Here is a 27,099-nt window from a genome sequence, read left to right as displayed (position 1 = left end):
TGTCTGTTCCGTGTGAACAGAGCCCTGTCCCCCCTGCTCAGCCTTGCCTGCTCTGACTCCTTTGCTCACCGCTCCGGCGGTTCTAGCCTGCTCTGACTCCTTTGCTCACCGCTCCGGCGGTTCTAGCCTGCTCTGACTCCTTTGCTCACCGCTCCGGCGGTTCTAGCCTGCTCTGACTCCTTTGCTTACCGCTCCGGCGGTTCTAGCCTGCTCTGACTCCTTTGCTCGCTGCTCCGGCAGCCTTGCTCCGCTCTGACCCTTTTGCTCACTGCTCCGGCAGTCTCGCTCCGCTCTTATCCTTTTGCTCACTGCTCCGGCAGTCTTGCTCCACTCTTGCTCACCGCTCCAGGCGGTCTCGTCTTGCTCCACTCTTGCTCACTGCTCCGGCAGTCTCGCTCAGCTCTGACCCTTTGCTCACCGCTCCTGGCGGCCTTGTCCTGCTCTACTCTTGCTCACCGCTCCAGGCGGCTTTGTCCTGCCCTGTTCTCGCTCACCTCTCTGGGCGGCCTCACTCTGCTGTGTTTGTCCACCACATCTGTGGTTCTGTTCCTGAGTCCCAGTGTGTACTGGGTCCTATCCCGCCAGTGTCCCTACCTGCTAGTGCCTCCCTGTCTGCACTCTAGCTGTGCTAGCCTGTACCCCTCTGCCTGTATTGTTCCTGAGTCCCAGTGTGTACTGGGTCCTATCCCGCCTGTGTTCCTACCTGCTAGTGCCTCCCTGTCTGCACTCTAGCTGTGCTTGCCTGTACCCCCCTGCCTGCATACCCGCCTGCCTGCATACCAGTTGTGCCTGCCTATACCCACCAGTCTGTGTGCCAGCCTACCAGTCTGTTCCTGTATTCCCCTGTGTGGGTCAACAGCCGTGTCCGGGGTCTGTCCTGGAGTAGCACCTGGTCTCTCTGCTCGGTTCCTCCTTGGTGCACTGGTGTCGTATGCCGTCGTGCCACCTTGGTCGGATCGGGCAGATACTTAGTTACGCCCCTCCAGGCACTCTCCGGTTCATGGCACAGTGGAATCACTACATAAACACGCACACGCCAGTCAGTCCGGGCGTGTGCATAACAGTATCACAAACTTAAATATATTTTATTAGGATTTTATGTGATATACTAATACAAAGTAGCAAGTATTTGTGACGTGTAACATGGTTTTCTAATTATTTAAAAAAATAGAAATCTGAAAATTGTGATGTGTATTCATATTCACACCCCTGTAGTCTGATACCTCTAAATAAAATCCTGAGTGACCAATTGCCTCCAGAAGTCACATAATTAGTAAATAGATTCTACGTGGGTGTAATTTATTTTCAGTATAACTACAGCTGTTCTGTGAAGGCCTCAGAGGTTTGTGTGAGAACATTAGGGATCGAACAGCATCATGAAATGAAGGAGCACACCAGACAAGTCAGGGATAAAGTTGTGGAAAAGAATAAAACAGGGTTAGGTTATAAAAAACAGCCCAAGCTGTGAACATCTCACAGAGCACTGATCAATCCATCATACAAAAATGGAAAGAGTACGGCACAACTGCAAACCTACCGTGACACGGAAGTCCACCTAAACTACAAGCAAGAAAAGAGCTAATTAGAGAATTGGTCCATGGTCACTCTCTAGAGGAGCTGCAGAGATCCACAGCTCAAGTGGGCGAATCTGTCCACAGGACAACTAATAGGGCTAGCTCACACAGCCATATATTGTCTCATGCGAGAGAATCAGGCCAATTATGCTAAAGACACTCGGCTCAAACTCAGTCAGAGTTTGGTCCAAGTATCATCTGAGTGTGATTTAATTCTCTCGCATGAGAAAATCGCAGCACAGGGGTGGAGAAGATGGAGAATGTAATTTCTTCATCTTCTCCATTGACTCAGTGCAAGTACATCGGACTGTACTCGGATGACACCCGAATGCAGTCCAAAGTTTCACTCGCACCCATAGACTTGAATGGGTAAGAGCGATAAGATTATCGGATGAACTCTCAGCATGCTGTGATTATTTTCTCATGCCGAATCGGCATGAGAAAATAATCGGAGATCTGCACTGCCCCATAAAACATCGGATAGCACTCGGCCGTTTTATATGGCAGTATAAGCATACCCTTAGTCATATACTCCACAAATCTGGCCTTTATGGAAGAGTGGCAAGAAGACAGCCATTTTTGAAAGCAATCAATAACAAGTCTCATTTTCAGTTTCCAAAAAGCCATGTAGAGGACACAGCGAGTATGTGGAAGAAGGTGCTCTGGTCAGTTGAGACCAAAGTAGAGCTTTTTGGGCAAAATGATGTGTCTGATGGAAAACTAACACTGCACATCACTTGGAAAAAACACCATCACCACCGTCACACATGGTGGTGGCAGCATCATGCTGTGGGGAGGCTTTTCTTCAGCAGAGACAGGGAAGCTGGTCAGAGTTGATGTGAAGATGGATGGAGCTAAATAAAAGGTAATCCTGGAGGAAAACCTGTTAGGGAGTCTTCAAAAGACTTGAGACTGAGACGTAGGTTCACCTTCCAGAAGGACAACCACCCTAAAACATGCTGCCAGGGCTACAATGGATGGTTTAGATCAAAGCATATTTATGTGTGTGAATGGCCCAATCACAGTCCAGACCTAAATACCACCATTGAGAATCTGTGGCAAGACTTCAAAATTGCTGTTCGGACGCCTCCATCCAATCTCACCTCTAGATCTGCAAAGCTGGTAGAGACATACCCCAAAAAACTTGCAGCAGTAATTGCAAAAGTATAGACTTTCAGAAAAGTATTGACTCGGGAGGGGCTGAATACAAATGCATGTCATAATTTTCAGATTTGTATTTTTAAAACCAGGTATCATTTCCATTACACTTCACAAACACTTGCTACTTTATGTATCACATAAATTCCCAATAAAATACATTTAAGTTTTGTGGATGTAATGTGAAATAATGTGGAAAAGTTCATGGGGTATGAATAGTTTTTCAAGGCACTGTATATCACTGATCTATATGCATATATACCAGTGTTTAAGATAAACGGATTCCGGAACGTGATGTGAATGTAAACGTTATAATTATGAAATCTAGATTCTTATCTGTTGCTATGATGAAGATTGTACTTATGATCACAATGAAATACCAGAGCACAGGAGCAGAAAGTGTAACCAGGGGGCCACGGGCAGGCTAACTTTTGATCACCATAAAAAAAAAACAACTAATATTTAAAAAAAAATATCATCACAACCTTCCCGCCAGCTTATCTATTTATGGACGTACGTTATAAAACTGCAATTTAAAGAGAAACTCTGGTCCAAACCATGGCTTTAAAGCTTGCACAAAGCCTGTGACATGCATGCAGCTGCGCAGGCACAGTCTGCAGCTTTTCCTGGGCATTTTCCTTAGTCCTATATCTAATGCTCTCCCTGCGTCCTGCTCACATCTTGATCAGTATATTTATAGCTTCTGAGATGATTAGCGCTAGTTACACTTCTTATGGGTTGTCACAGCAAAGCATCATAGGATAGGTTATCAGAGATTGATAGTTTTAACAGTCAAGGCGGAGAACAAAAACTGTACAACTGTCTTCTAAAAATCAACCTAAAGGTTTGTATCAAGATGTAAAGGTAAACGATCTAAAGGATAAGTGATAACTTTCTCATCTCTAGGAGATCTGACCGCTGGGACCTAGTGAAGAGCGAGTACTGTATGTTCTGTTAACCCTTTCGGCGAGCATGCTCAAGCGAACAACGAGTATCTTCAGCGTGCTCGGGTGTTATGTTTCAGTCTCTCTGTGTGCATGATTTGTGACTGTTTGACAAATCATGCACACAGAGAGACTGATTTCGTTCATCACTACTGGGACCCCCATGGAAGTTCAGCAGAGCCCAGTCTAAATGAAGCGGTGGTCAAGCATTTGCATCACGGCTCCATTCACTTTCTATGAGACTGTTGGAGATAGCAAAGAGCAGCGCCCATAGGACATAAATAGAGTTGTGGTCACATGCTCAGCTGCCGCACCATATAGGTGGGGGTCTGCAGAGCCACGTTCCCGGGATGAGTAGGGGTCTTAGTGGTCGGACCACGAATTATCAGTAAGTTATCACCTATCCTGTGGATAAGTTATCACCTGATACCCTGGCACAAACATTTTAAAAGGCGGCATGGGGGAAACAGTAGCGTGATGTTGTAGATTAGGAGAGTGGGTGGTGGGAACATACCCATAAATACCAGTAACATTGAAGGCAGCATTGCAAAATTATCTAAATAACCTCATGCTTTTTGAGAAATAACATGGAAGTAAACTTACATCATTATTTTCTTCTTGAAGAGTGGACAGTCCAAAGTGAGAGTCTCATATTCTCCTCCTTCTCCGCATACATGGACCCCATATTGGGATGAAAGCTGAAACAAATGTAGATAATCCTTGAATTCACATTCCCAAAAGAAGAGCCCGTTCACACCGTTGACCGCAGCTGTTAAATGCCTGCCGATCAGCTACATGTAAACCGATCAACGGCCTGTTTAGATTGGCAGATTGCACTTCGATGTTCCCAGACTGATCATTAATACAATCATTCTGTGTGACTAGAACATCATGTTATCGAAGACACGGCTTCTAAAGAAGGACAATGTGTTACCGAGAATGATAATTTTTAGGCCTGCTTAAAAATTATTTCACCGAATTAACAAGAGTTTTGCTCATCCATCGGTTGATTGGCGATCTCTTTAGACAGAGTGGCAAGAAATAAGCATTCCCAAATATCTGCCAGTGTAAATGGGTCTCGACAGTATTGGGATACGTGTGGGAAAAGGAGAACTGGTGCTTACATAGAACATTAGAATAGTTACAAAAAAGCTTGTGATCAGTCAGATGGCGGCTCCTTTGATGAATGTAAGACACAGGAGGTAAGATCTGCCTGCTGGTCATTACTGCTGTTGTGTTCCCATACAGAACGTGTGCAGGCAGGTGAGCAGTGAGGAAAGCAGAGGTCAGAGGAGAGGAAATTAACACAGTGTCAATCCCTATAAAGACATTTATGGCTTATGGCATATGTGGACCAAACACCAAGACCCCAAATATTGACTGCATGTTCCCTATGTGATACATCAGAGACAACAATATGTAGCGTGTAGTAGATATCGCTATTGTGTCAGGGTAATAAGATGGACACCACCGATAAGGAGGTTAAACAAGGTCCAATGCATCATACTATGGGGCTGCCGAGCATTGCACTCTGCTTTTTCTGGCAGGGCCAAAGAGAATGAATGGAGTGGCGGGACACCTGCCGATCAGCACATCTTCACCTATCCTGTGGATTCGTGACAACTTGTCTTCACTGGGCAACCCCCATTGCTGTGCACATGTTCAGTCTTATATCACTTCTTTTAACCACTTCAGCCTTAAAGGAAAAGTGTGCACAGTCTTCAGCCCCCTTAACTGCCATGTTAGTACTCTTGTAAAGCTCAGCCACAGGCAGGGCTTGATAGGAGAACCGCAATTTCACTATATAATGCAATACTATTGAATTAGGAACTAAAAAAAAAATTTAATGCAAAAAAAAAAAATATGTTTTAAAAAATATTAAGATTATAAAAAAATATATAACAGTTTAAATCACCTATTTTACTCCCCTCCAATAATGCAGAAAAAAAAATTATTCTGATTCATCAAAATTATTTAAACCGTACATTAACTGCTGAAAAAAAAACAAAAAACTAAAATTGCCATTTTTGGGCTGCGGCACTTTAAAAAAAAATGCAATAAAAAGCAATCAATATATCATATGTACCCCAAAATGGTATCAATGGGGGTCCTGGTGGTCAGATCCCCAGCAATCGGGAGCTTATAACTTCCAACCCCTTTAAGGCCAGATGGTAAATGAAGGATAGTGAAGGGGTATCCAAGTCCTCGCATGTATCGCCTTGAGGATTAGTGAAGATATGGGGCTTCGGATACCCCTTCCCCATCCTTCATTTACCATCTGGCATGAAGAATAAAAATCATTCCTGATGCTGTATTTTGTGGGACAGTATGAAGCCACATAAGCTCACAGGTTGGGTGTATTCTGCCTATTGGTCTTTACTTAGCTACTAGCACTATTGCACTTTATTGCATATTTTCTTATATTTATGGTGTTAGTATTATTATCGGGCTGCTATTTGGATATGTGCTTCTATGCCTTTTTTCAATGTTTTTATTGGTATGTTTTTTGCTTTTGTATTTTCTATTACATGTCCAATAATGATGCACTAGTGAGCAAGACCTATCATGTATATAGCCCATTTTCTTTAAATTTTCTATATTTCGGCTAAATAGGACATAATACCAGCTCGGCTATTTATTGGTTGAGAAGCCTTTTACTATGCAAAGTAATAATAATTCACAAAAAACCCTAAAAGAAATAAAAAAGAAAAATAAAAACTGACCTTCATCAGGAGTGGTCTCATTTCTTCTAAGGATTTTCCAAGGTGTTTAGGATCTAACCCTAAAAATGAAATGTAAAGTTTAACTTCATTGAACTATTAGGAAGAAAGGAAAATCCTTTTTTTTTATTTTTGCATTTGTCTAAGAAGAAGGCGAATAAACATCTAAAAAGTAAAATTTAGTTCTTAAACGATCATATTGGTAAAGTCTGTGATTTCACTCTGAGAACGAAAAGACCCTACATAGACTATAAAGGTTTTATGATTTGTTAAGCTTCATCAATGTATTAATGAAAAGTAATACAATTTTTGAATATACTTTAATATGTGCTTTATTTTCTCACTAGTTTCAATTTTTTTTTTGCTGTGAGTGATTGATTGCTGCTGTTAAACCGCTGCGGACAATCACTGACAGTGGGCTTTAAGTGATTTAAACTTGAGTGGGGGGGGCAGTGTATATATTCACAAGTGGCCTCTCCCTGTGACAAGTTTTTAGGGTAAAGATGGGTTGCTGCTATATCTAAACTTTACAAGAATATTAAAATGTTACACTGCTTAGTACAGGTTTAGGACACCAAAGGGGGGGGGGGGGGGGGGATAACAAAAATAATAAAATTCAATTGTTTTATAAAAAAAAAAAAAATGTAAGCTTAAATGTTATAATGACTCTTGTTTTCTAATTCAAAAAATTTAACAAAAAAAAAAAAAAAGCTTATTTGAGATCACTGCGTCTGTAAAATATTTTTCAAAATATAAAATAAATTGAAGCCATACAGTAAATGTCAGGCAGAAAAAAAAACACATAAAATTGCAGCTTTACCCCTAAAAAAATAAAATAAAAAGGATCAAAAATTCATACATACTCCAAAATGGTACCAATAATCACAATAACTTGTACAGTCACATTCATGGAACAATAAAAAGCATAAAACTACATTTTTTACATTTTTGAAAATCAGTAAAATGTTAAGAAAAAAAAAGAAGACATTATAAACTTGGTAACGCCGTAAATGACCTGGAGAATAAAGTTATCAAGTCATTTTAACCACAAAACGAATGACACAAAACCCCAAAATAATGTCATAATATATAATTTTTCTCTATTTCACTCAACCTGGAATCTTTTCATCGTTATGTTTTTTCTTCAATCAATTTTTATGGTAAAGTGAATATTGTCATTCAAAAGTACTCAACAAAAAAGACAAGCCCTTATACATCAGTCGACGGAAAAATATAAATAGTGATAGGTCTTAGAAGGAGGGAAAGTAAGAGAAGGAAATATAAGGAAAAATAAACAGGGAAGTAGAGGCTGGCCTCTGTTTTTTTCTTTGTGCCCACTCTCCTTTCTGTCAAACTGCATACAGGTATAACAGAGAGGCTGGATTTCAGTTCAGGTTGGACGTGCCATTGAATAATGATACATATAGCACATGCTGGGAATTAACGGGAAATGAAGTTCCAGGACATACAGTACAGACCAAAAGTTTGGACACACCTTCTCATTTAATGATTTTTCTGTATTTTCCTGACTATGAAAATTGTACTTTCACACTGAAGGCATCAAAACTATGAATTAACACATGTGGAATTATATACTTAACAAAAAAGTGTGAATCAACTGATAATATGTCTTATATTCTAGGTTCTTCAAAGTAGCCACCTTTTGCTTTGATGACTGCTTTGCACACTCTTGGCATTCTCTTGATGAGCTTCAAGATGTAGTCACCGGAAATGGTTTTCACTACACAGGTGTGCCCTGTCAGGTTTAATAAGTGGGATTTCTTGCCTTATAAATGGGGTTGTGACCATTATTTGTGTTGTGCAGAAGTCAGGTGGATACACAGCTGATAGTCCTACTGAATAGACTGTTAGAATCTGTATTATGGCAAGAAAAAAGCTGTTAAGTAAAGAAAAACGAGTGGCCATCATTACTTTAAGAAATGAAGGTCAGTCAGTGCGAAAAATTGGGCAAACTTTGAATGTGTCCCCAAGTGCAGTTGCAAAAACCATCAAGCGCTACAAAGAAACTGGTTCACATGAGGACCGCCCCAGGAAAGGAAGACCAAGAGTCACCTCTGCTTCTGAGGATAAGTTTATCCGAGTCACCAGCCTCCGTAATCGCAGGTTAACAGCAGCTCAGATTAGAGACCAGGTCAATGCCACACAGAGTTCTAGCAGAAGACACATCTCTACAACAACTGTTAAGAGGAGACTTTGTGCAGCAGGCCTTCATGGTAAAATAGCTGCTAGGAAACCACTGCTAAGGACAGGCAACAAGCAGAAGAGACTTGTTTGGGCTAAAGAACACAAGGAATGGACATTAGACCAGTGGAAATCTGTGCTTTGGTCTGATGAGTCCAAATTTGAGATCTTTGGTTTCAACCACCGTGTCTTTGTGCGACGCAGAAAAGGTGAACGGATGGACTCTACATGCTTGGTTCCCACCGTGAAGCATGGAGGAGGAGGTGTGATGGTGTGGGGGTGCTTTGCTGGTGACACGGTTGGGGATTTATTCAAAACTGAAGGCATACTGAACCAGCATGGCTACCACAGCATCTTGCAGCGGCATGCTATTCCATCCGGTTTGCGTTTAGTTGGACCATCATTTATTTTTCAACAGGACAATGACCCCAAACACACCTCCAGGCTGTGTAAGGGCTATTTGACCAAGAAGGAGAGTGATGGGGTTCTACGCCAGATGACCTGGCCTCCACAGTCACCAGACCTGAACCCAATCGAGATGGTTTGGGGTGAGCTGGACCGCAGAGTGAAGGCAAAAGGGCCAACAAGTGCTAAGCATCTCTGGGAACTCCTTCAAGATTGTTGGAAGACCATTTCCGGTGACTACCTCTTGAAGCTCATCAAGAGAATGCCAAGAGTGTGCAAAGCAGTCATCAAAGCAAAAGGTGGCTACTCTGAAGAACCTAGAATATAAGACATATTTTCAGTTGTTTCACACTTTTTTGTTAAGTATATAATTCCTCCTGTGTTAATTCATAGTTTTGATGCCTTCAGTGTGAATGTACAATTTTCATAGTCATGAAAATACAGAGAAATCTTTAAATGAGAAGGTGTGTCCAAACTTTTGGTCTGTACCGTATAGTGCTGGCAGGAATTTGATGAAGCTAAACCGCTAAAGCAAAAAGCATGAATTTCAGGTTAGAAATGACTGATCTGAGACTGGTACATGCACAAAAAAGCAGATCTAAGTTGCTGTCGCGGATGATAGCAGTAAGGCAGTGCTTTTCCACAATGTACGGTTTAGACCGGAGCTACACTGACTTTTTTTAGCACTATTGATTAGTTTTAACTATTAAGTGGCACCTGCAGTCCACCCAATTGCACACAACTCAATGTATTGCTTTGTAGCTAAATATGTAGCAGTTGTAGCTAAATAGTTAAAATTAATCAGTAGGGCTACAAAAAGTTGCAATGTAGCCCGGGCCTTATTCAGACGCTTGTTTTTTGCATACAAGTGCTGTGTTTTTCACAGATAGCACTTGTATGCTCGTATCCTTGGATGAGGAAAGAAAAAAATTCTCCATCTTCTCCATTGTGTCAGTCCATGAAACTTGGACTGCACTCAGATGTCACCCGAGTGCAGCCCGATGTTTTCCATGGATTCATTCACTTGCATGGCCGAGTGCAATCTGAATATCTGATCAAACTCGGGCATGCAGGGATTTTTTTCTTCAGACCAGACATGTGCGCGGCCCCATAGAATAACATTGGTAGAAGTGCGAACTGATGTTTTGTCAGATCGCACTCGGAAGGAAGATACGCTGGTGTGAACGAGCCCTTGAAATAGAGCGGCAGTGCACATGTGCGGCCTGTGCCCCATTCATTCTCTATGGGACTCCCGAGCGGGAGCTGGGCTATTTCTGGCAGCCCCATAGAGAATGAATGGAGAGGCGGTCGGGCATCAAACCTGCTGCTGCACCACTTTGTAATAGGGTACATTTTTACCACTGGCGAATTAAACAGGTTATTAATTAAAGGAACTGTCTCATTAAAACAGATCTTATCAAATATGTTCAAAATAATATTTTATGTATGCCATATAGTATCCTAACCTTAAGAAAGTAAAAGATGAGAGCATCACTCGGGAAAACAGCGATTATAGAGACGTGACACTTCAGACCCTCGTTGGAAAAATGTTCAAGACCCTCAAGTTACTAATATCCAACCCTAGTATCTCATTATTTACTGTCTAAGCATAGAGAACACGGTATGGGTTTCCTACCACTTTCCAAAGAGATACTGATAGGGAATGTAGATTGTGAGCTCCAATGGGGACAGCGATGATAATGTCTGTAAAGCGCTGGGGAATTAATGGCGCCATATAAGTGAGTAAAATAATAATAATATCCTAATGTACAAGTCCCTCTTACCAAAAGCAGCTACCTTGATGACAATGGCATGCAAGCCGCTGGAAATCATTTCATTTAATAGATCCTCTTGTTTTCGGCGCCAAAGGAAAGCAAGAGGCTGAAGCCCGAGCCGCTGACACCTGGAAACAAAGTGCACCTTGTAAATGCTTAAAGATTAGCTGCAAAGTCAATGGCACGAGTACATGTAATAAGGACAAAGCCACAACACACATCACTCTCCGCCATTAGTGATAGTGGGGAGATCTACATTTGGAGCACACACACCCCTCCTCCTCCTGGGCGGCGCGCACACCCCTCCTACTCCTTTGCAGAGCGCACACCCCTCCTCCTCCTCCTGGGCGGCGCGCACACCCCTCCTCCTCCTGGGCGGCGCACACACACACACCCCTCCTCCTGGGCGGCACACACACACCCCTCCTCCTGGGCGGCACACACACACAAACACACACCCCTCCTCCTCCTAGGCGGTGCACACACACACACCCCTCCTCCTCCTCCTGGGCCACACACACACCCCTCCTCCTCCTGGGCGGCACACACACACACACCCCTCCTCCTCCTGGGCGGCACACACACACACACACACACACCCCTCCTCCTGGGAGGCACACACACCCCCCCCCCAGGCAGCACACACACACCCCTCCCCTCCTGGACGGCAGGCACACACCCCTCCTCCTCCTGGGCAGCACACACACACCCCTCCTCCTCCTGGGCGGCGCACACACCCCTCCTCCTCCTGGGCGGCGCACACACACACACACCCCCCTCCTCCTGGGCGGCACACACACACCCCCCTCCTCCTGGGCGGCACACACACACCCCTCCTCCTGGGTGGCACACACACACACACACACCTCTCCTCCTGGGCGGCACACACACACCTCTCCTCCTGGGCGGCACACACACCCCCCTTCCTGGGTGGCACACACACACACCCCCCTCCTCCTGGGCGGCACACACACACACCTCTCCTCCTGGGCGGCACACACACCCCTCCTCCTGGGCGGCACACACACCCCTCCTCCTGGGCGGCGCACACACACCCCTCCTCCTGGGCGGCACACACACACACACACACCTCTCCTCCTGGGCGGCACACACACCCCTCCTCCTGGGCGGCACACACACCCCTCCTCCTGGGCGGCACACACACACACACACCCCCCTTCCTGGGCGGCACGCACACACACACACACCTCTCCTCCTGGGCGGCACACACACACACCTCTCCTCCTGGGCGGCATACACACACACCCCTCCTCCTCCTGGGCGGGACACACACACCCCTCTCCTCCTGGGCGGCACACACACACCCCTCTCCTCCTGGGCGGCGCACACACACCCCTCTCCTCCTGGGCGGCGCACACACACCCCTCTCCTCCTGGGCGGCGCACACACACCCCTCTCCTCCTGGGCGGCACACACACACCCCTCTCCTCCTGGGCGGCGCACACACACACACACCTCTCCTCCTGGGCGGCGCACACACACACACACACCTCTCCTCCTGGGCGGCACACACACACACACCTCTCCTCCTGGGCGGCACACACACACACACCTCTCCTCCTGGGCGGCACACACACACACCCCTCTCCTCCTGGGCGGCACACACACACACACACCTCTCCTCCTGGGTGGCACACACACACCCCTCTCCTCCTGGGCGGCACACACACACACCTCTCCTCCTGGGCGGCACACACACACACCTCTCCTCCTGGGCGGCACACACACCCCTCCTCCTGGGCGGCACACACACACACCCCTCTCCTCCTGGGCGGCAAACACACACACACACCCCTCCTCCTGGGAAGCACACACACACACACCTCTCCTCCTGGGCGGCACACACACACACACACCTCTCCTCCTGGGCGGCACACACACACACCTCTCCTCCTGGGCGGCACACACACACACACACACACCTCTCCTCCTGGGCGGCACACACACACACACCTCTCCTCCTGGGCGTCACACACAGACACCCCTCCTCCTGGGCGGCACACACACACACCTCTCCTCCTGGGCGGCACACACACACACCCCTCCTCCTGGGCGGCACACACACACACCTCTCCTCCTGGGCGGCACACACACACCCCTCCTCCTGGGCCATTCACTGCCTTCTTTATATTGTACTTTAATGAACATTAAAGTCTTACACGTTTTCCACTCGTACTCGCTGGTAGTCAGACAGGATCGCTCCAACTGACACAGAATCCACGGCCTCCTTATCCTGAAACACAACAATCCAAAATATATCAGACCCAACAAACATTTAGAAGCAGAGTCCAGAAATCAGAGAGAGATAAATAAATGGAGAAAAGGATAGGCTCAAAGGCTGTAATATATCTTGTGTGGTATTTGGCCAAATAAGATACATCCTTATATTTAAGAAATATACAGACGAAGAACGTCCACAGAAACCTATGCATGATACATTTATAGATAAAAAGGGTCAACATCCGCTGGAAAATCAATATATAGGGGATCGACTAGTATATAGGGGATTCCGATAGTAATAAGGAATCAATACACCACAGCCATCATGTCCTCATACAGGTGTCCAATTAACCTTTATTGTACGAGTATTTATTTTTCTTTACATACTTCGAAAATACAACATTTTCTAATTTGTGTATAAAATGCATCAATAATAAAATATTAAAGGGGCATCCCACCTGTACACCCCTTTACCATATACAGCATTGGGATGCTTCCTTCCAACAAAAGCAGAAAGCGAAGGGACACTCAACCGTTTATGTGATCACTGATGAGCTATGGAACTAATTGAGATAGTGGAGTTCAGCGCTTGGCTACATCCATAAGTCCCACAGACAATGAATGAAGTGCTAGTGCAAATAAGTGACCTGTGTATCGGCCAAGCAATGGGACCCCCAGGAAGCATACATTCAGATGTTGTTTGTGATTGAACCCCCTTTAAGGGGCTAGATAGGTACAGGATCCATAATAAATATTAATAAAAAGATATTTAGATTAAATCTCACAGATAAAAATGAAAACAATTAAAAAAAAAGTAACACTGCAAAATGTAATTATATGATAGGTTGGTAAAGTAGCATTGTGATAACAGACGCTGTATAACCTGTTACTGCACATCTAGTGCAAACCTCCTAACAACAACGGCTGTACAGCAACTCTGAGCACTAAGGCCTCATGCATCATTGCAGACCCTAAATCCAGCGTTAACAGGGTTGGCAGATATCCCCTTTAATATGAGATCAAAGGAACATCAAGATCTCTGGATTTGTAACCTTAAGATTGTTAATCAATTTTGGTTCCCAAGTCCTCAGACAGTTCTCTTCTCCTCTTTCTGTTCTCCATGCTTAGTGTGGCACACACAGACACACAATGCAAACAATGAGTCAACTTCTCCCCTTTTTATCTGGTTTCAGGAGTGATTTTCATATTGCCCACACCTGTTACTTGCCACAGGTGAGTTTGAACGAGCATCATATGCTTGAAACAAAGTTCTTTACCCTTAATTTTGTCGGGACCATTTTTGAGGTTTTGTGTGAAATTATAGAGAAAATTTAAGTAACAAGTATGGCTAATTGAGGCCAACCAGGACAAAAAGCTCTCTTTCAATATAGAATATCCAGGAGGGAGAGTATCATATATATTAATAAAATATAACTTTCAATAATATTCCATTTAAAATACCTGAGATATAGGAGCCAATTGACAACCACATCATAAAGTGCATGTGCTCAAAAAACAGTGCTCAAGATAAAAAATTGGTTTGATCTCACCACTAGTAGTTCTGTTCTAGAAAGCAGCGGACCAGATGATTAGTTGCCAGATGCAATTACATGTACAGTGGGGGATAAGGGATAAAGTGGTCCACACAAATTAGCAGTGACCACACTAGTCACATCTACCATTTAGTTACCTGCCACTGCAGGGATCAATATTTGTTTTTTACTTTGTCCCCTGAGAGAATCCTAAATACGGGGGAGGAAACGGGTAGGGATTATACTTTTACGTGGGTCTTACTATGTCCTCACGGTGGGTTATACACTAAATAGTCTCAAACTTGGGGACTGCCCTTATTAGAGCAGGAACAACTCAGGGGCACGACAGGGAAGTCTAGGATTTACCTTTTACCTCTTACCCCTCATTGTACATGTAATTGCGTCTGGCTCCTAATCATCGGGTCCGCTGCTTCCTAGAAAAGAACTACAAGTGGTGAGATCAAACCAATTATTTTTATCTTGAGCACATGCACTTTATGGTGTGGTTGTCAATTGGCTCCTATATCTCAGGTATTTTTAATAGAATATTATTAAAAGTTCTATTTTATTTATACATATGATACTCTCCCTGCTGGATATTCTATTTTTGTGTGAAATTATGTCCAATTTGCCTTTTTTTCTTTGAGTTGTTCCAATACCCACAAAGGAAATAAACATATGTATAACAATTCATGAGTAATTGCAATAATTTTCTGGGAGAAATAACGTACTTCATTTTCTGGAACAATTTCAAGGGTGCCAACACTTTTGGCCTTGACTGTATATATTGTACGTGCTCTGATGGATGATTCCAGTTCTTCTAGACCACACATGTCAAACTCTGGCCCGTGGGCCAAATCTGACCCTCAGGGTGATTATATTTGGTCCGCGATGCCAGGGACTATGTGGGACCCATTATTCTGTATGGAGGACTATGTGGGGCCATTATTCTGTATGTAGGACTATGTGGGACCCATTATACTGTATGGAGGACTATGTGGGGTCCTTTATACTGTATGGAGGACTATGTGGGGCCATTATTCTGTATGGAGGACTATGTGGAGCCCATAATACTGTATGGAGGACTATGTGGGGCCATTATTCTATATGGAGGGCTATGTGGGGCCATTATACTGTATGGAGGGCTATGTGGGGCCCATTATACTGTATGGAGGACTATGTGTGGCCCATTATTCTGTATGGAGGACTATGTGTGGCCCATTATACTGTATGGAGGACTATGTGTGGCCCATTATACTGTATGGAGGACTATGTGGGGCCCATTATACTGTATGGAGGACTATGTGGGGCCATTATACTGTATGGAGGACTATGTGGGGCCATTATTCTGTATGGAGGACTATGTGGGGCCCATTATTCTGTATGGAGGACTATGTGGGGCCCATTATTCTGTATGGAGGACTATGTGGTGCCATTATTCTGTATGAAGGACTATGTGAGACCCATTATTCTGTATGAAGGACTATGTGAGACCCATTATACTGTATGGAGGACTATGTGGTGGCCATTATTCTGTATGGAGGACTATGTGGTGCCATTATTCTGTATGGAGGACTATGTGGAGCCCATTATACTTTATAGAGGACTATGTGGGGTCCATTATACTGTATGGAGGAATATGTGGTGCCCATAACACTGTATGGAGGAATATGTGGTGCACATTATACTGTATAAGGGACTATGTGGGACCATTATACTGTATAGAGGACTATGTGGGGCCATTATTCTGTATGGAGGACTATGTGGGGCCCATTATTCTGTATGGAGGACTATGTGGGGCCCATTATTCTGTATGGAGGACTATGTGGTGCCATTCTGTATGGAGGACTATGTGGGGCCATTATACTGTATGGAGGACTATGTGGGGTCATTATACTGTATGGAGGACTATGTGGGGGCCATTATTCTGTATGAAGGACTATGTGGGGCCCATTATACTGTATAGAGGACTATGTGGGGCCCATTATACTGTATAGAGGACTATGTGGGGCCTATTATACTGTATAGAGGACTATGTGGGGTCCATTATTCTGTATGGAGGACTATGTGGGGCCCATTATATTGTATAGAGGACAATGTGGGGTCCATTATCCTGTATAGAGGACCATGTGGGACCCATTGTACTGTATGGAGGAATATGTGGGGTCTATTATACTGTATGGAGGACTATGAGGTCGACTATTATTATGTATGGAGGACTTCATTCTAAGATCTATTAACTAAAATGTACTTTGTGCACAACCCCTTTAAGTTTGTTTCCATATGAAAAGTTTCATTGTTATACTTGATGATAAGGAAAAACTTAAATTGTAGACTTTTTTAAATAAATATCAAAGGTTGGTCTGCGATTTTGTCCAAGCTTTTAATTTTGGCCGGACTCTTGACAATCACCTAATATAAAAAACCTATGATCCGAAACTTTACAAGTAACTACTCTGCACACAATATGGTTGTATGAAGCTAAATTATCAACCTCAGGGACAAATAACATGCCTGTTGGTCGAATTCTTGTTGTTCCTGATAACCTTACACATATAAACTTTCGGTCTGGCCAAGCATTGTGTTATCTATGGGGAGAGTGGAGTAAACCTCCACTGTTCACTTCTATACTTAATTCCTATGGAAACAAAAAGAAAGGATATTTGAAATTAAATAACTTGAACTTGTGTCCAATGACATTACCTGTAGGATTGGCTGACAATGCTGATATCGATGGATCTGGGAGATTAGGGTGAATTTATTTACTCTTTTATATGGTGTCATCATATGCCACAGGACTGTACAGTCATCATCATCACTGTCCCCATTGGGACTCACAGTCGACATTCCCCATCAGTATGTCTTTGGAGTGTGGGAAGAAACTGGAGAACTTGGAGGAAACCCACGCAAACTCGGGGAGAACATACAAATTCCTTGCAGATGCTGTTCTTGGTGGCAATTGAACCCAGGACCCCAATGTTGCAAAGCAAGTGTGCTAACCACTGAGCCACCCTACTAACCACTGAGCCACCGTGCTGCCCTCGAAAAGGCTTCTCTGTATCATTTCTCAGCCTTCTGAATATCTGCCGGATGGTCTCAATGCCTGGGCGATACTACAACAATGTGACAATTTATGGAGACAGTAATGCAATTATTAGCCGGAGACGCCACTCCCCAATTATGTGTCCCTCTAAGTCCACGCTCTCTCCCAACCATGAAATTGTCCAAGGGAGAAATTAGCTGCAATACTTTAGTTTAATTGGCAAATAACACAACCTGTAATTATAGGCAGAAATGTAATATTAATGAGAAATAAAAGAAAAAAAACTTTTAACAGTAAATTACCTTGCAGCCATTATCAATTTCCTTAAACTGCGGGTCCTTAGGATAAACTCCTTCCCCCCTGCAGAGAAGTAGGTAATTTTTCTCTGCCTGATAAACACAGCCATTAAACGTGGCGTGTATCACAAACCTCCCCACTTTCCTTTAAATGAAAACGTCGTGTAGCCTCGGGGGGCCTCTGTCTGACTTGATCCCAATGTGTCAGTTAATCAGATAAAAAAATAAATAAATGAAATAATCATCAAGTCAGAACCACAAACAGCCCGAGGGAGGCGGGAGACGGTGGAGCGAGGAGGGGGGCACACTTATTAAGATTTGGAAGCTGCAAACAAAACAAGACATCCGGATGATGTTACAGCATGTGTAAAGGTTACCGACCGGCCGGGGAGCAAGCTGGCGACTCTCCCGGCTGCACACCTTCCACCGGGGCTGCCCCTCGTCCTACCCCCAGTAGGGGTTACACAAACACATTAACCTTTCCGCTGCTGGTCAGACTCAGGGTCTTTGTAACTGACTTTTTTTCTTTGCACGTTTGCTCTTTCTACCCACATTTACCCCGCTGCCGCCAATTTCCATTTTTGCCCTTTCATTATATTCCTACCCTTCTTCCAGGAGTCAGAACTTTAATTTTTCAGTATAGTAGCATGTATTTTATTGCACGGCTCCATTCATTTCACCATATGACGCACTGAGAAACAATCCCAACTGTATTAGAAATGGGGAAAAAAAAATAAGCGATTCCACTATCATTGTTTAGGTTTTGTTTTTCGACATTTAATGTGCGATTGTTACGAATCGCGGTTCTGTGATCCCATCTAGGAATGGAGCTGGTCCGGTACTACTCTACTCCGGTCTCAAGCGCCGCCATTGTCCTGATCCTGGCGGTGGAGCTACTACACGTGTCCCAATCTTGTGGAGCGTCGCGTTCTGGTGTTGTGGGATGTGTGAGGACGCCGTGTCACTCACTGATTTCTCTGCCCGGGGAAGATGGGACGCTGTCTTCTCCAGTTGCCAGACAATGCAGGTCGCTGCTTTGTCTGGCACTAAGCAATGGTGGAATTTTGTCCAATCTACTGTTGAAGCTAGCAGGGAGTGGCTGTCTGGGGATGATTGGGAGGTAAGCAACACCTGATCATTAGGCGGGCTATATAATCCTGCTCCCTGCTCAGTCCTTTGCTGTTTATTGCAGTTCCCTATGTGCCTGGTGGTGAGTGGTACTAGCATTAGGCTTTGCTATCTTTTCAGAGGTTTTCTCATTTTCTCGTCTGGTTTCACTTCCTGAGGTTCTTGCAGAGGTACTCACCTGGTCCTCGACTCGGCACAAGCTGCCCAGCTAGGCAAGCCCTTGAAGGCCGGGAATACTCTTCACCCAGCTCCCAGTAAATGGAAGAGGGACTTTGCTTGGCAGAGCCCTTCCCAGGCCCACTGTCGCCGGACAGCTGGCGTCTGGTGACGTGGCCGGTGCCAATTCGAGGACCAGGTGAGTACCTCTGTAAGAACCCCAGGAAGTGAAACCATAAGAAAAAATGAGAAAAAACCTGAAAAGATAGAAAGACATAATGCTAGCACCACTCATTACCAAGCACATAGGGAACTGCAATGAACAGCATAGGACTGAGCAGGGAGCAGGATTATATAGCCTTGCTAATGTTCAGGTGTTGATTACTGTTGAAGCTAGCAAGGAGTGGCTGTCTGGAGATGATTGGGAAGTAGATTGGACAAAATCCCACCATTGCTTAGCGCCAGACAAAGTAGCGTCTTGTGTTTCCTGGCAACCGTAGAAGACAGCGTCCCATCTTCCCCGGGCAGAGAAATCAGTGAGAGACACAGCGTCCCGCATCCTCACACATCCCACAACACCAGAAAGCAACGCTTCACAAGATTGGGACAGTCCCTGCACGTGTGTTAACTCCGCCTCCGTGGTCAGGACAATGGCGGCGCTTGAGTAGCATAGTACAAGACCTGCTCCATTCCCAGGTGGGAGCACAGAGCCATGATTCGTAACAGGGGTAAAAATGATCTGGCAACATGATTCTTCAGGTCAGTACGATTACGGCGATACCAAACATGTATGGCGGCAAGAAGGGGCAAAGACTGACAAAAAGGGCCTTCAGGAGTCCACCCAGCAGACATCTGTACCCTGCGATCATGGCAGGGTTTTGCCGATTGGCATCTGAATTAATGCCCTACAGAGAACAGACTACTTCAATTTCACTGACAATCTCTGACAGCGGCATTTTAGTGGTTAAACAGAATTAAACATTTTGATTAATTCCCAATACCCACAGTTTTAAGAGTGGCCTAAGAATGCACTTCTTTAGACTGGCCTATCGCTCCGCCTCACTTATATAACTATTCCCATATTGCCATTACAAAATTTTCTTCAAAATCAGGACCATGGTAGCATCTATTTACACACCCTCCATGCCCTTAATAGCCCTCTGTATCTGTACTGTACACACACTGGCTGATGACCCGTTCATGCAGCGTAATGAATACCCTATTTATTATATTGATGACTGGACCGTACAATACAGCACCTTTTACCATTTACCTTTCGTGTCTCCCCTATTTCCTCCTAGATTGTAGCTTGCGAGCAGCCCTCACTCCTCTTGCATCTGTTGAGTTATTACTCTGTAATGTCTTTATTGACTGTACAAGTCCCCTCTGAAATGTAAAGTGCTGCGGAATATTTTGGCGCTATAGAAATAAAAGTTATTATTATAGCAGAGCTAACACAGTACAGCAGAAGAAAAGTCTGTCTCATTAGAAACATTTCCAGCGCAGTTGCCTTCTCATAGTGCTGTCAGCTCTGCGGCAGAGCTGTGCCGGCTTATAACCAACACAGTACAGCAGAGCTGATCTTGTCCCGTTACAAACGCAACAAGCACATTTGCAGTTGTCCTCTCACAGTGCTGTCAACTCTGCTGTACTGCCCTTCCCCCCACTCTGAATGCGTGTGAGATGGAAGCACTGTGAGAGGATACCTATATTGCAAGTGTGTTTGCAATGAGACAAAGTTCAGTTCTGCTGTGCTTTGTTAGCTCTGATATCACTGCAGAGCTATGCGTGATTATGAGAGCAGACCAGACTGTCAGTCATTACATGTCACACTGGTAATGCTCTCTTTCATTTAAAGTAATCTCTGCAGGCAAATTGTCATGGAGATCTATGTCCAGCCCATAGATTTTAATAGTTCATTTGTACCTAAGAAAAACGTGGATTTGTCTGGAATAAGACATCAGATGGCTGAGATCAAGGTATCATTTTATTCAGCTTCCTATGACCTACATGTCCATAAAGACGACTAAGGAAGGATGATCCTACTGACAGGTTCCCTTTAAACAGCATCAAAACTAAGGCCCCAATTCCCCAAGCAGATTAAGCCATAATTCTGGAGAAAAATCAGTTTAAAATGTTTGTGCAACTTGTAGTTCATCTCTAGCTCCTAACGGGAGCGCATTTCTCATGGTGATATATGGCAGCTTAAACATGCACCACATTCATTAAGAGGTGCAGGTCTTACTCCAGCGCACCCTTCATTAAGGCTAGTATGCAAAATGCCAGTCTTGATAAATCAGAAACTTAAAGCAAATCTGAGAACAGCATGATGTAAAGGCAGAGACCCTGATTCCAGCGATGTGTCACTTACTGGGCTGCTTGCTGCAGTTTTGATAGAATCCCTGTTTTCCCTGCTGTAGATGTAGCAACGGTCAGAATGCTGAGCTGTGTAAAACCCTGGCCACACCCCTGATTGGCAGCTTCCTGTGTACACTGTGCAATCTGCCAATCAGTGAAGGGGACAGGGTTACACAGATTAGCCTGACTGCTGTGCATGTGACACCTAGTCCTGCAGTGATAATCTCCTGCTGATAAAACACTGATTGTATGGAAACTACAGCAAGTTGCTGAGCAAGTGACATCTCTGGAATCAGGCTATCTGCCCCTACATCATGCTGCTCTCAGATATAATAGTAAGTATTAAAGGGAATCTTTCAGCAGATTTTTGCTGTGTACTAAACAGCATAGCTCCTTGTCTGATACAATATATCGGAGTAGGTAAAGTATAAGAAAGTACAAAGACAAGCGCAACATTTGCAGAGAGATTGCCTGGTCTGTAGCAATCCCTCAGCGATGATAATTATTAGGTTTTTATGTGGTTTCAACCTCTGGGTGTGAACAAGAATGTTTTCATTCACTCACAGCAAACTGAATTCCTGAAAATGGAGATGAATGGAGACAAAAAAAAATATTCACCCCACTCTTATAAAAAATAAATAAATAAATAAATGTTCTTTGGAGGAAAACAACTAAAGAAAATGTAAATTAAAATTAGGTTCAGCTTCAGCCATCTCATCCTTTTACTTGACTTCTACGTCATAACCCAAGAGACCAGAGGTCCAATAGTTAAGGGCTTGATTGGATCGGCTTTCTTCTCCTTAAAGGCAGCATGTAGGCTAATAGAGCATTTCCTGTAAGTGTCAGGAGAGAAGACGGTCGGCGGCCTGCTACTCAATTCTTGTAATTATAGTCTGTCCCCAGCCAGAGAGTGGCTGTATTTTACTGTCTGTGTTCCATGCAATCTGCATTCATCACTATTTTAATTAAACCAGACTTTAATTTAGTGATTTCATCCCAAAGAGTAAGAGGGGGGGGTGTGAGAGAGAAAAAAAAGGAGGAGGAAGGAACAGAGTGAGAATGTAATGAGAGAGGGAAAAGGACAGAAAAGAAATGAAAGGACAGAATGAGACGGGAGGCAGGGCTACGGCACGGGGAGAAGCCGGGGAGAGATAATTAAAAGTGAAATGGAATATGAAGAAGTAAAAACAGTCGTACATTGGGAGGGGCAGCGCCCAATTGTCTCCCAATGTATGAGAGCAGCAATCTGATGTCATACATTGAGTCGGCACGTAGGCCGGCGAGCACACACCATTAGCCGAGACATTTCTCATCACAGACCCTTATTATACACCTGTATGATACAAGAATATTTAGAAGATTAGGACCCTTAATCAACAAAGTTTTATCATTTATATTACGCCAAGTTCAGACAAGCTTATTTTTTTTAGCCCAGAATTGACTCATTAATATAGCAGAGCTGGGTTTGTCACAGAGTCCAGTGCAGATCTGGCAGCAGTATGACAGTGTACTCACAGAAAGTGCAGTAGAGCTAGGTAGCAGAATAGTAGAGCCGGGTTTGTCACAAAGACCAGTATAGTAGAGCTGGATTTGTTACAAAATCCAATATTAAAGAGCTGAGTATGTCACAGAGTCCTGTGCAGATCTGACAGCAGTACGACAGAGTGTATTCACAGAAAGTGCAGTAGCGCTAGTTAGCAGAATAGTAGAGCTGGGTTTGATCACAAGACAATAAAGTCCAGTAAGACAATTAAAAAATGTATATTTTATTAGAATAATAATAAAACCACATATAAAATACATACTAGATGGCAAAAGATGATTAGCAATGAATACCATGACAGGCACCAAAGAGTGGTACACACATAATCAGAAGATAACCAAATAATGACACATAATCAGAGGATTCCTCCTCAAACCACACCCCTGGAAGAAGGCACGCATGCCGAAATGCACGTAGGGGCAGTGGCACCATCCGTTGGCACACACATGTAAGTCTTTTTGGAGCTATATGCACATTTGATCTATTTTTAACCAGGTGGTTGTATAGTTGTCATTAACATCCAATAGATTTTTTTGGATGCACGGTGCACTTTAGTATGGGTTAATCTATTGATATATTTATTCATATTATTTATTTGAATTTATCAATAGATTAACCCATACTAAAGTGCACCGTGCATCCAAAAAAATCTATTGGATGTTAATGACAACTATACAACCACCTGGTTAAAAATAGATCAAATGTGCATATAGCTCCAAAAAGACTTACATGTGTGTGCCAACGGATGGTGCCACTGCCCCTACGTGCATTTCGGCATGCGTGCCTTCTTCCAGGGGTGTGGTTTGAGGAGGAATCCTCTGATTATGTGTCATTATTTGTTTATCTTCTGATTATGTGTGTGCCACTCTGTGGTGCCTGTCATGGTATTCATTGCTGATCATCTTTTGTCATCTAGTATTTTCTAGTATTTTATATGTGGTTTTATTATTATTCTAATAAAATATATATTTCTTAATTGTCCTTGATACGTCTTCTTCTCTATTTGTGTGTCATTTCGAAATAGGAATTCGAAAAGTTGAACCAATGTATATAATCCTTATTTATAATGGCTATCCTGAGATATGATTATTTATATATCATTATCTCCATGTTGCGGCATTATTCCAGTGGTCGGCCTATGTTTTCACCAGGTCCAGTAAGGTAGAGCTGAGTTTGCTTTAGAGTCCAGTTCAGAGCTAACAGCAGTATGGCGGAGATGATTCAGCAATATAACAAAGCGGAGTTTGCCAGGTGGAGAATGAAGCTGGCACAAGGAATTGGGGTGGATGCCAAGTACCTGAACACTAAGGAGGTGATCCACCGCCTGTGCCGGCCAATAGGGAAGGTAAACGAGCAGAGAGCCATTGACAAGAGGAGGAAGCAGCAATGATTGTTGGATCCAGGAAAGTAGAGTAACATACATGGACCAACGTACGTCAATTGCGTAAATCAGATGGATCTTTTTACACAGAGACAAGTGGTCTATGGGAAAATACTGCAGCACATGTCAAGTGTAATTTGCAGACAAGACTCACCCAATGGCTGCACTTAAACAACATACAGACACTAACAACATGTCTTGTTTTTCACGGATTCATTATGGAAATGACGCAGGAAAGTGAATTTGTCCCTTTTTTTTATTGCGGTTGAGCATCTTAGCAGAGATGTGCACCATCAGTCAGCAGGGGGCGCTGCTGCATCACGTTTGATACCAGAGACCACAGCTACTTCCAGCACAAGTGTGAGGGGGGGCGCTGGACGCTTCCACTGCTATGGTAATAGCAGATTATGGATCTCTGATGTAGAGGTGGGGACCCTCTTCTGATAAAAGGTCAAGCACCATAAAATAAATGGGCAGCCTCTTAGTTATAGCATTAAACTTTGGTTTTCCATCAAAGATGGCACATGCCTTAATTTATGTGCTGAATGTGCAAGTGACAAAATATGGCCGTGTTCACATCTGCATCTCGGGCAGATTGTCGTATTTACCAGTAGTAATAGTGCAGCACCTGACCCTTATCAGAAGACAATAGTCTGCCAAGCCCTGCTGGTGTCGGATCCTGCGCCCATTTTACTTCTCTGCTCCTATGATAGAACAGATGTGACAGAGGCGGATGTGAATGGTGCGCTATCTGCATTGGGTTTTTTGTCCACCTTTACATCCAATGTAGCCGTCATGTGGGACAGGTCTGCAATAAGCAGTCCGGCAGGGCCTCGTGCACCAGGCAGTACATGGATAGACACTTAGCATCTTATAAGACGTAGGCACACAGACACTTTTCATGTGGATAAACTGAAAGGAAAACGATTCAGGAAACACCAGTGGAGTTTCTTTCCTAAAGTGTATTTTTTTTACCATTTTTTTGGTCATTTTCTCACCACTTTTGCAATGTTTCTGGCCACCAGTGTTTGCTTGTTTTTTTTTATCCAGAACTATTTCTATTTTTCATTTTTTACTATAGGCCTAAAAAGTAACATGTATGGTAATAAATTGTATATTTTGTAAAAAAAAAAAAAAACGTGAAAAATATTTCTTCATTCCCTTAGTCTCTGGGTTTCTTCATTATCTCTCATATAGGGGGGTATTTGGTTTTAGTATTTTCCACTTACTAGAAGGGACCCACCCTTTGGTTATAGAAGGTAATTGTTACCTTACCTGCTTGCCTGTTGTACCCAGCGTGGCTCAGAGCAGTCATTGTCCATTGTTGCCAGCGATTGAGCTGCTGCAGATCAACAGGGCAGCTCTTCCTCTTCTTCTGCTCTGTTGACTGGGGCGTGATTGCTGGCATCATGATGACTGACAGCCAGCTTCCTGCAGTTAGGCAGCGGAGAGCTGGGGGTCAACAAAAGTCACGCCTCATCAACAGAGCAGAGTGGAAGAGACGTTGCTGCTCTGTTGATGTGATGATGGTGGAAGCTGCTGAATCACCGGCAGGAGCAGACCGGTAGAGATCGGAGCCGGGCAGAACAGGCAGGTAGTTAGCACAAAAAATAATTTAAATTATAAAAAATAATTAGTCCTGGATAACCCCTTTAAACATTTTTCCAGCATTTAGAAAATGTGGTGTCTCTTTTACTGGCGTTTTTCAGACATTTTTTTTTCTTTCTTTAACTCCATTCAACAGTGTTTTTGAAGCAAAAATGCTGGCAAAACGCTCAAAAAGACACCATGGGGTCATCTTCGAGGAGTTTTTCGAGCCTTCCCATTTATTTGTATTGTTACCACAGAACATCTTCAGAGCAGAAAACCCCTGAAGAATGGTTGGGCCATTTCTTTTAGCTGCCTGGCTTCTTTGGAAACCTGAAGTAATTAAAAGACGCTCAAAAGCCTGAACATGTGAACAGTACGCTATTTTTACATTGAGGTGAATACGTCCGTTCTTTAGAGCAATTTCCTGAGCAGTTTTTCAGGTGGGTGTTGGAGCGGACCCCCCTGGAAAAGATGTTATGTGCACAAAGGTTTTTACATCAGTGTTTGGCTACTAAAAATTAATTAATTAATTTGGCTACTGGGATCTATAGTAATTTGTCCAGCCCTCCGGCCTTGTATGTAGCAATGTATAATTACAGATGAGAGGCCAGAGAGGAGAACATGTGCGTCCTGCGCTCAACAAGCCGCTAACGGCTGCAGACTTGGACCACATCCTTTACGGAAGGGATTAGCGGTCATTACTGTTAATTAGCTCTCATTTGGCTTTCATTTGGGTTAGTGGTTCTGACCCCGGGGAGAGAAATGGAGTCTCTGATGTTTCGGTCACTTAATGTGTGCCGTGCTGATGTAGCGAAAACTAAGGAAAGGACTTAAAGGACTGACTGCAGCGCCAAAGACAGGGTATAGTGCCTGCGAATACCGAGGTGCAGGAGGAGACGTCTACCAGATCTGTGCATGACAAAATCATGTATAATGACAAAAAAAAATTAAGGACACACTCACAATATTTTGTTACTTTTTTGCAAAAAAAAAAAAGCATCTAAAACTCTGTTTTTCTTGCATTTTTCTAGTCTTTTTTTTTGTAAATTACTT

General features: G+C 43.8%; 1 protein-coding gene across 2 annotated transcripts in view; it reads right to left on the bottom strand.

Moving 5' to 3' along the window:
- DPH6 (diphthamine biosynthesis 6) overlaps positions 1–27,099 on the bottom strand; it is an 87,970-nt gene that overhangs the window by 47,873 nt on the left and 12,998 nt on the right. For both annotated transcript variants that reach the window (XM_073639031.1, XM_073639033.1), the window contains 4 exons: positions 12,959–13,032; positions 10,788–10,906; positions 6,400–6,458; positions 4,280–4,374 (listed from right to left, as the gene is read on the bottom strand). In XM_073639031.1, coding sequence (XP_073495132.1) covers positions 4,280–4,374; positions 6,400–6,458; positions 10,788–10,906; positions 12,959–13,032 — 347 coding nt within the window. The remainder of the gene's footprint in view (positions 1–4,279; positions 4,375–6,399; positions 6,459–10,787; positions 10,907–12,958; positions 13,033–27,099) is intronic.

Source organism: Phyllobates terribilis, unplaced genomic scaffold (assembly GCF_046119375.1).
Source record: "Phyllobates terribilis strain yellow unplaced genomic scaffold, ASM4611937v1 Scaffold_7__3_contigs__length_470593459, whole genome shotgun sequence".
In the NCBI taxonomy this organism is placed as follows: domain Eukaryota; kingdom Metazoa; phylum Chordata; class Amphibia; order Anura; family Dendrobatidae; genus Phyllobates; species Phyllobates terribilis.
The sequence above is the reverse complement of the archived record's forward strand: the minus strand, read 5'-3'. Positions and strand labels throughout refer to the sequence as shown.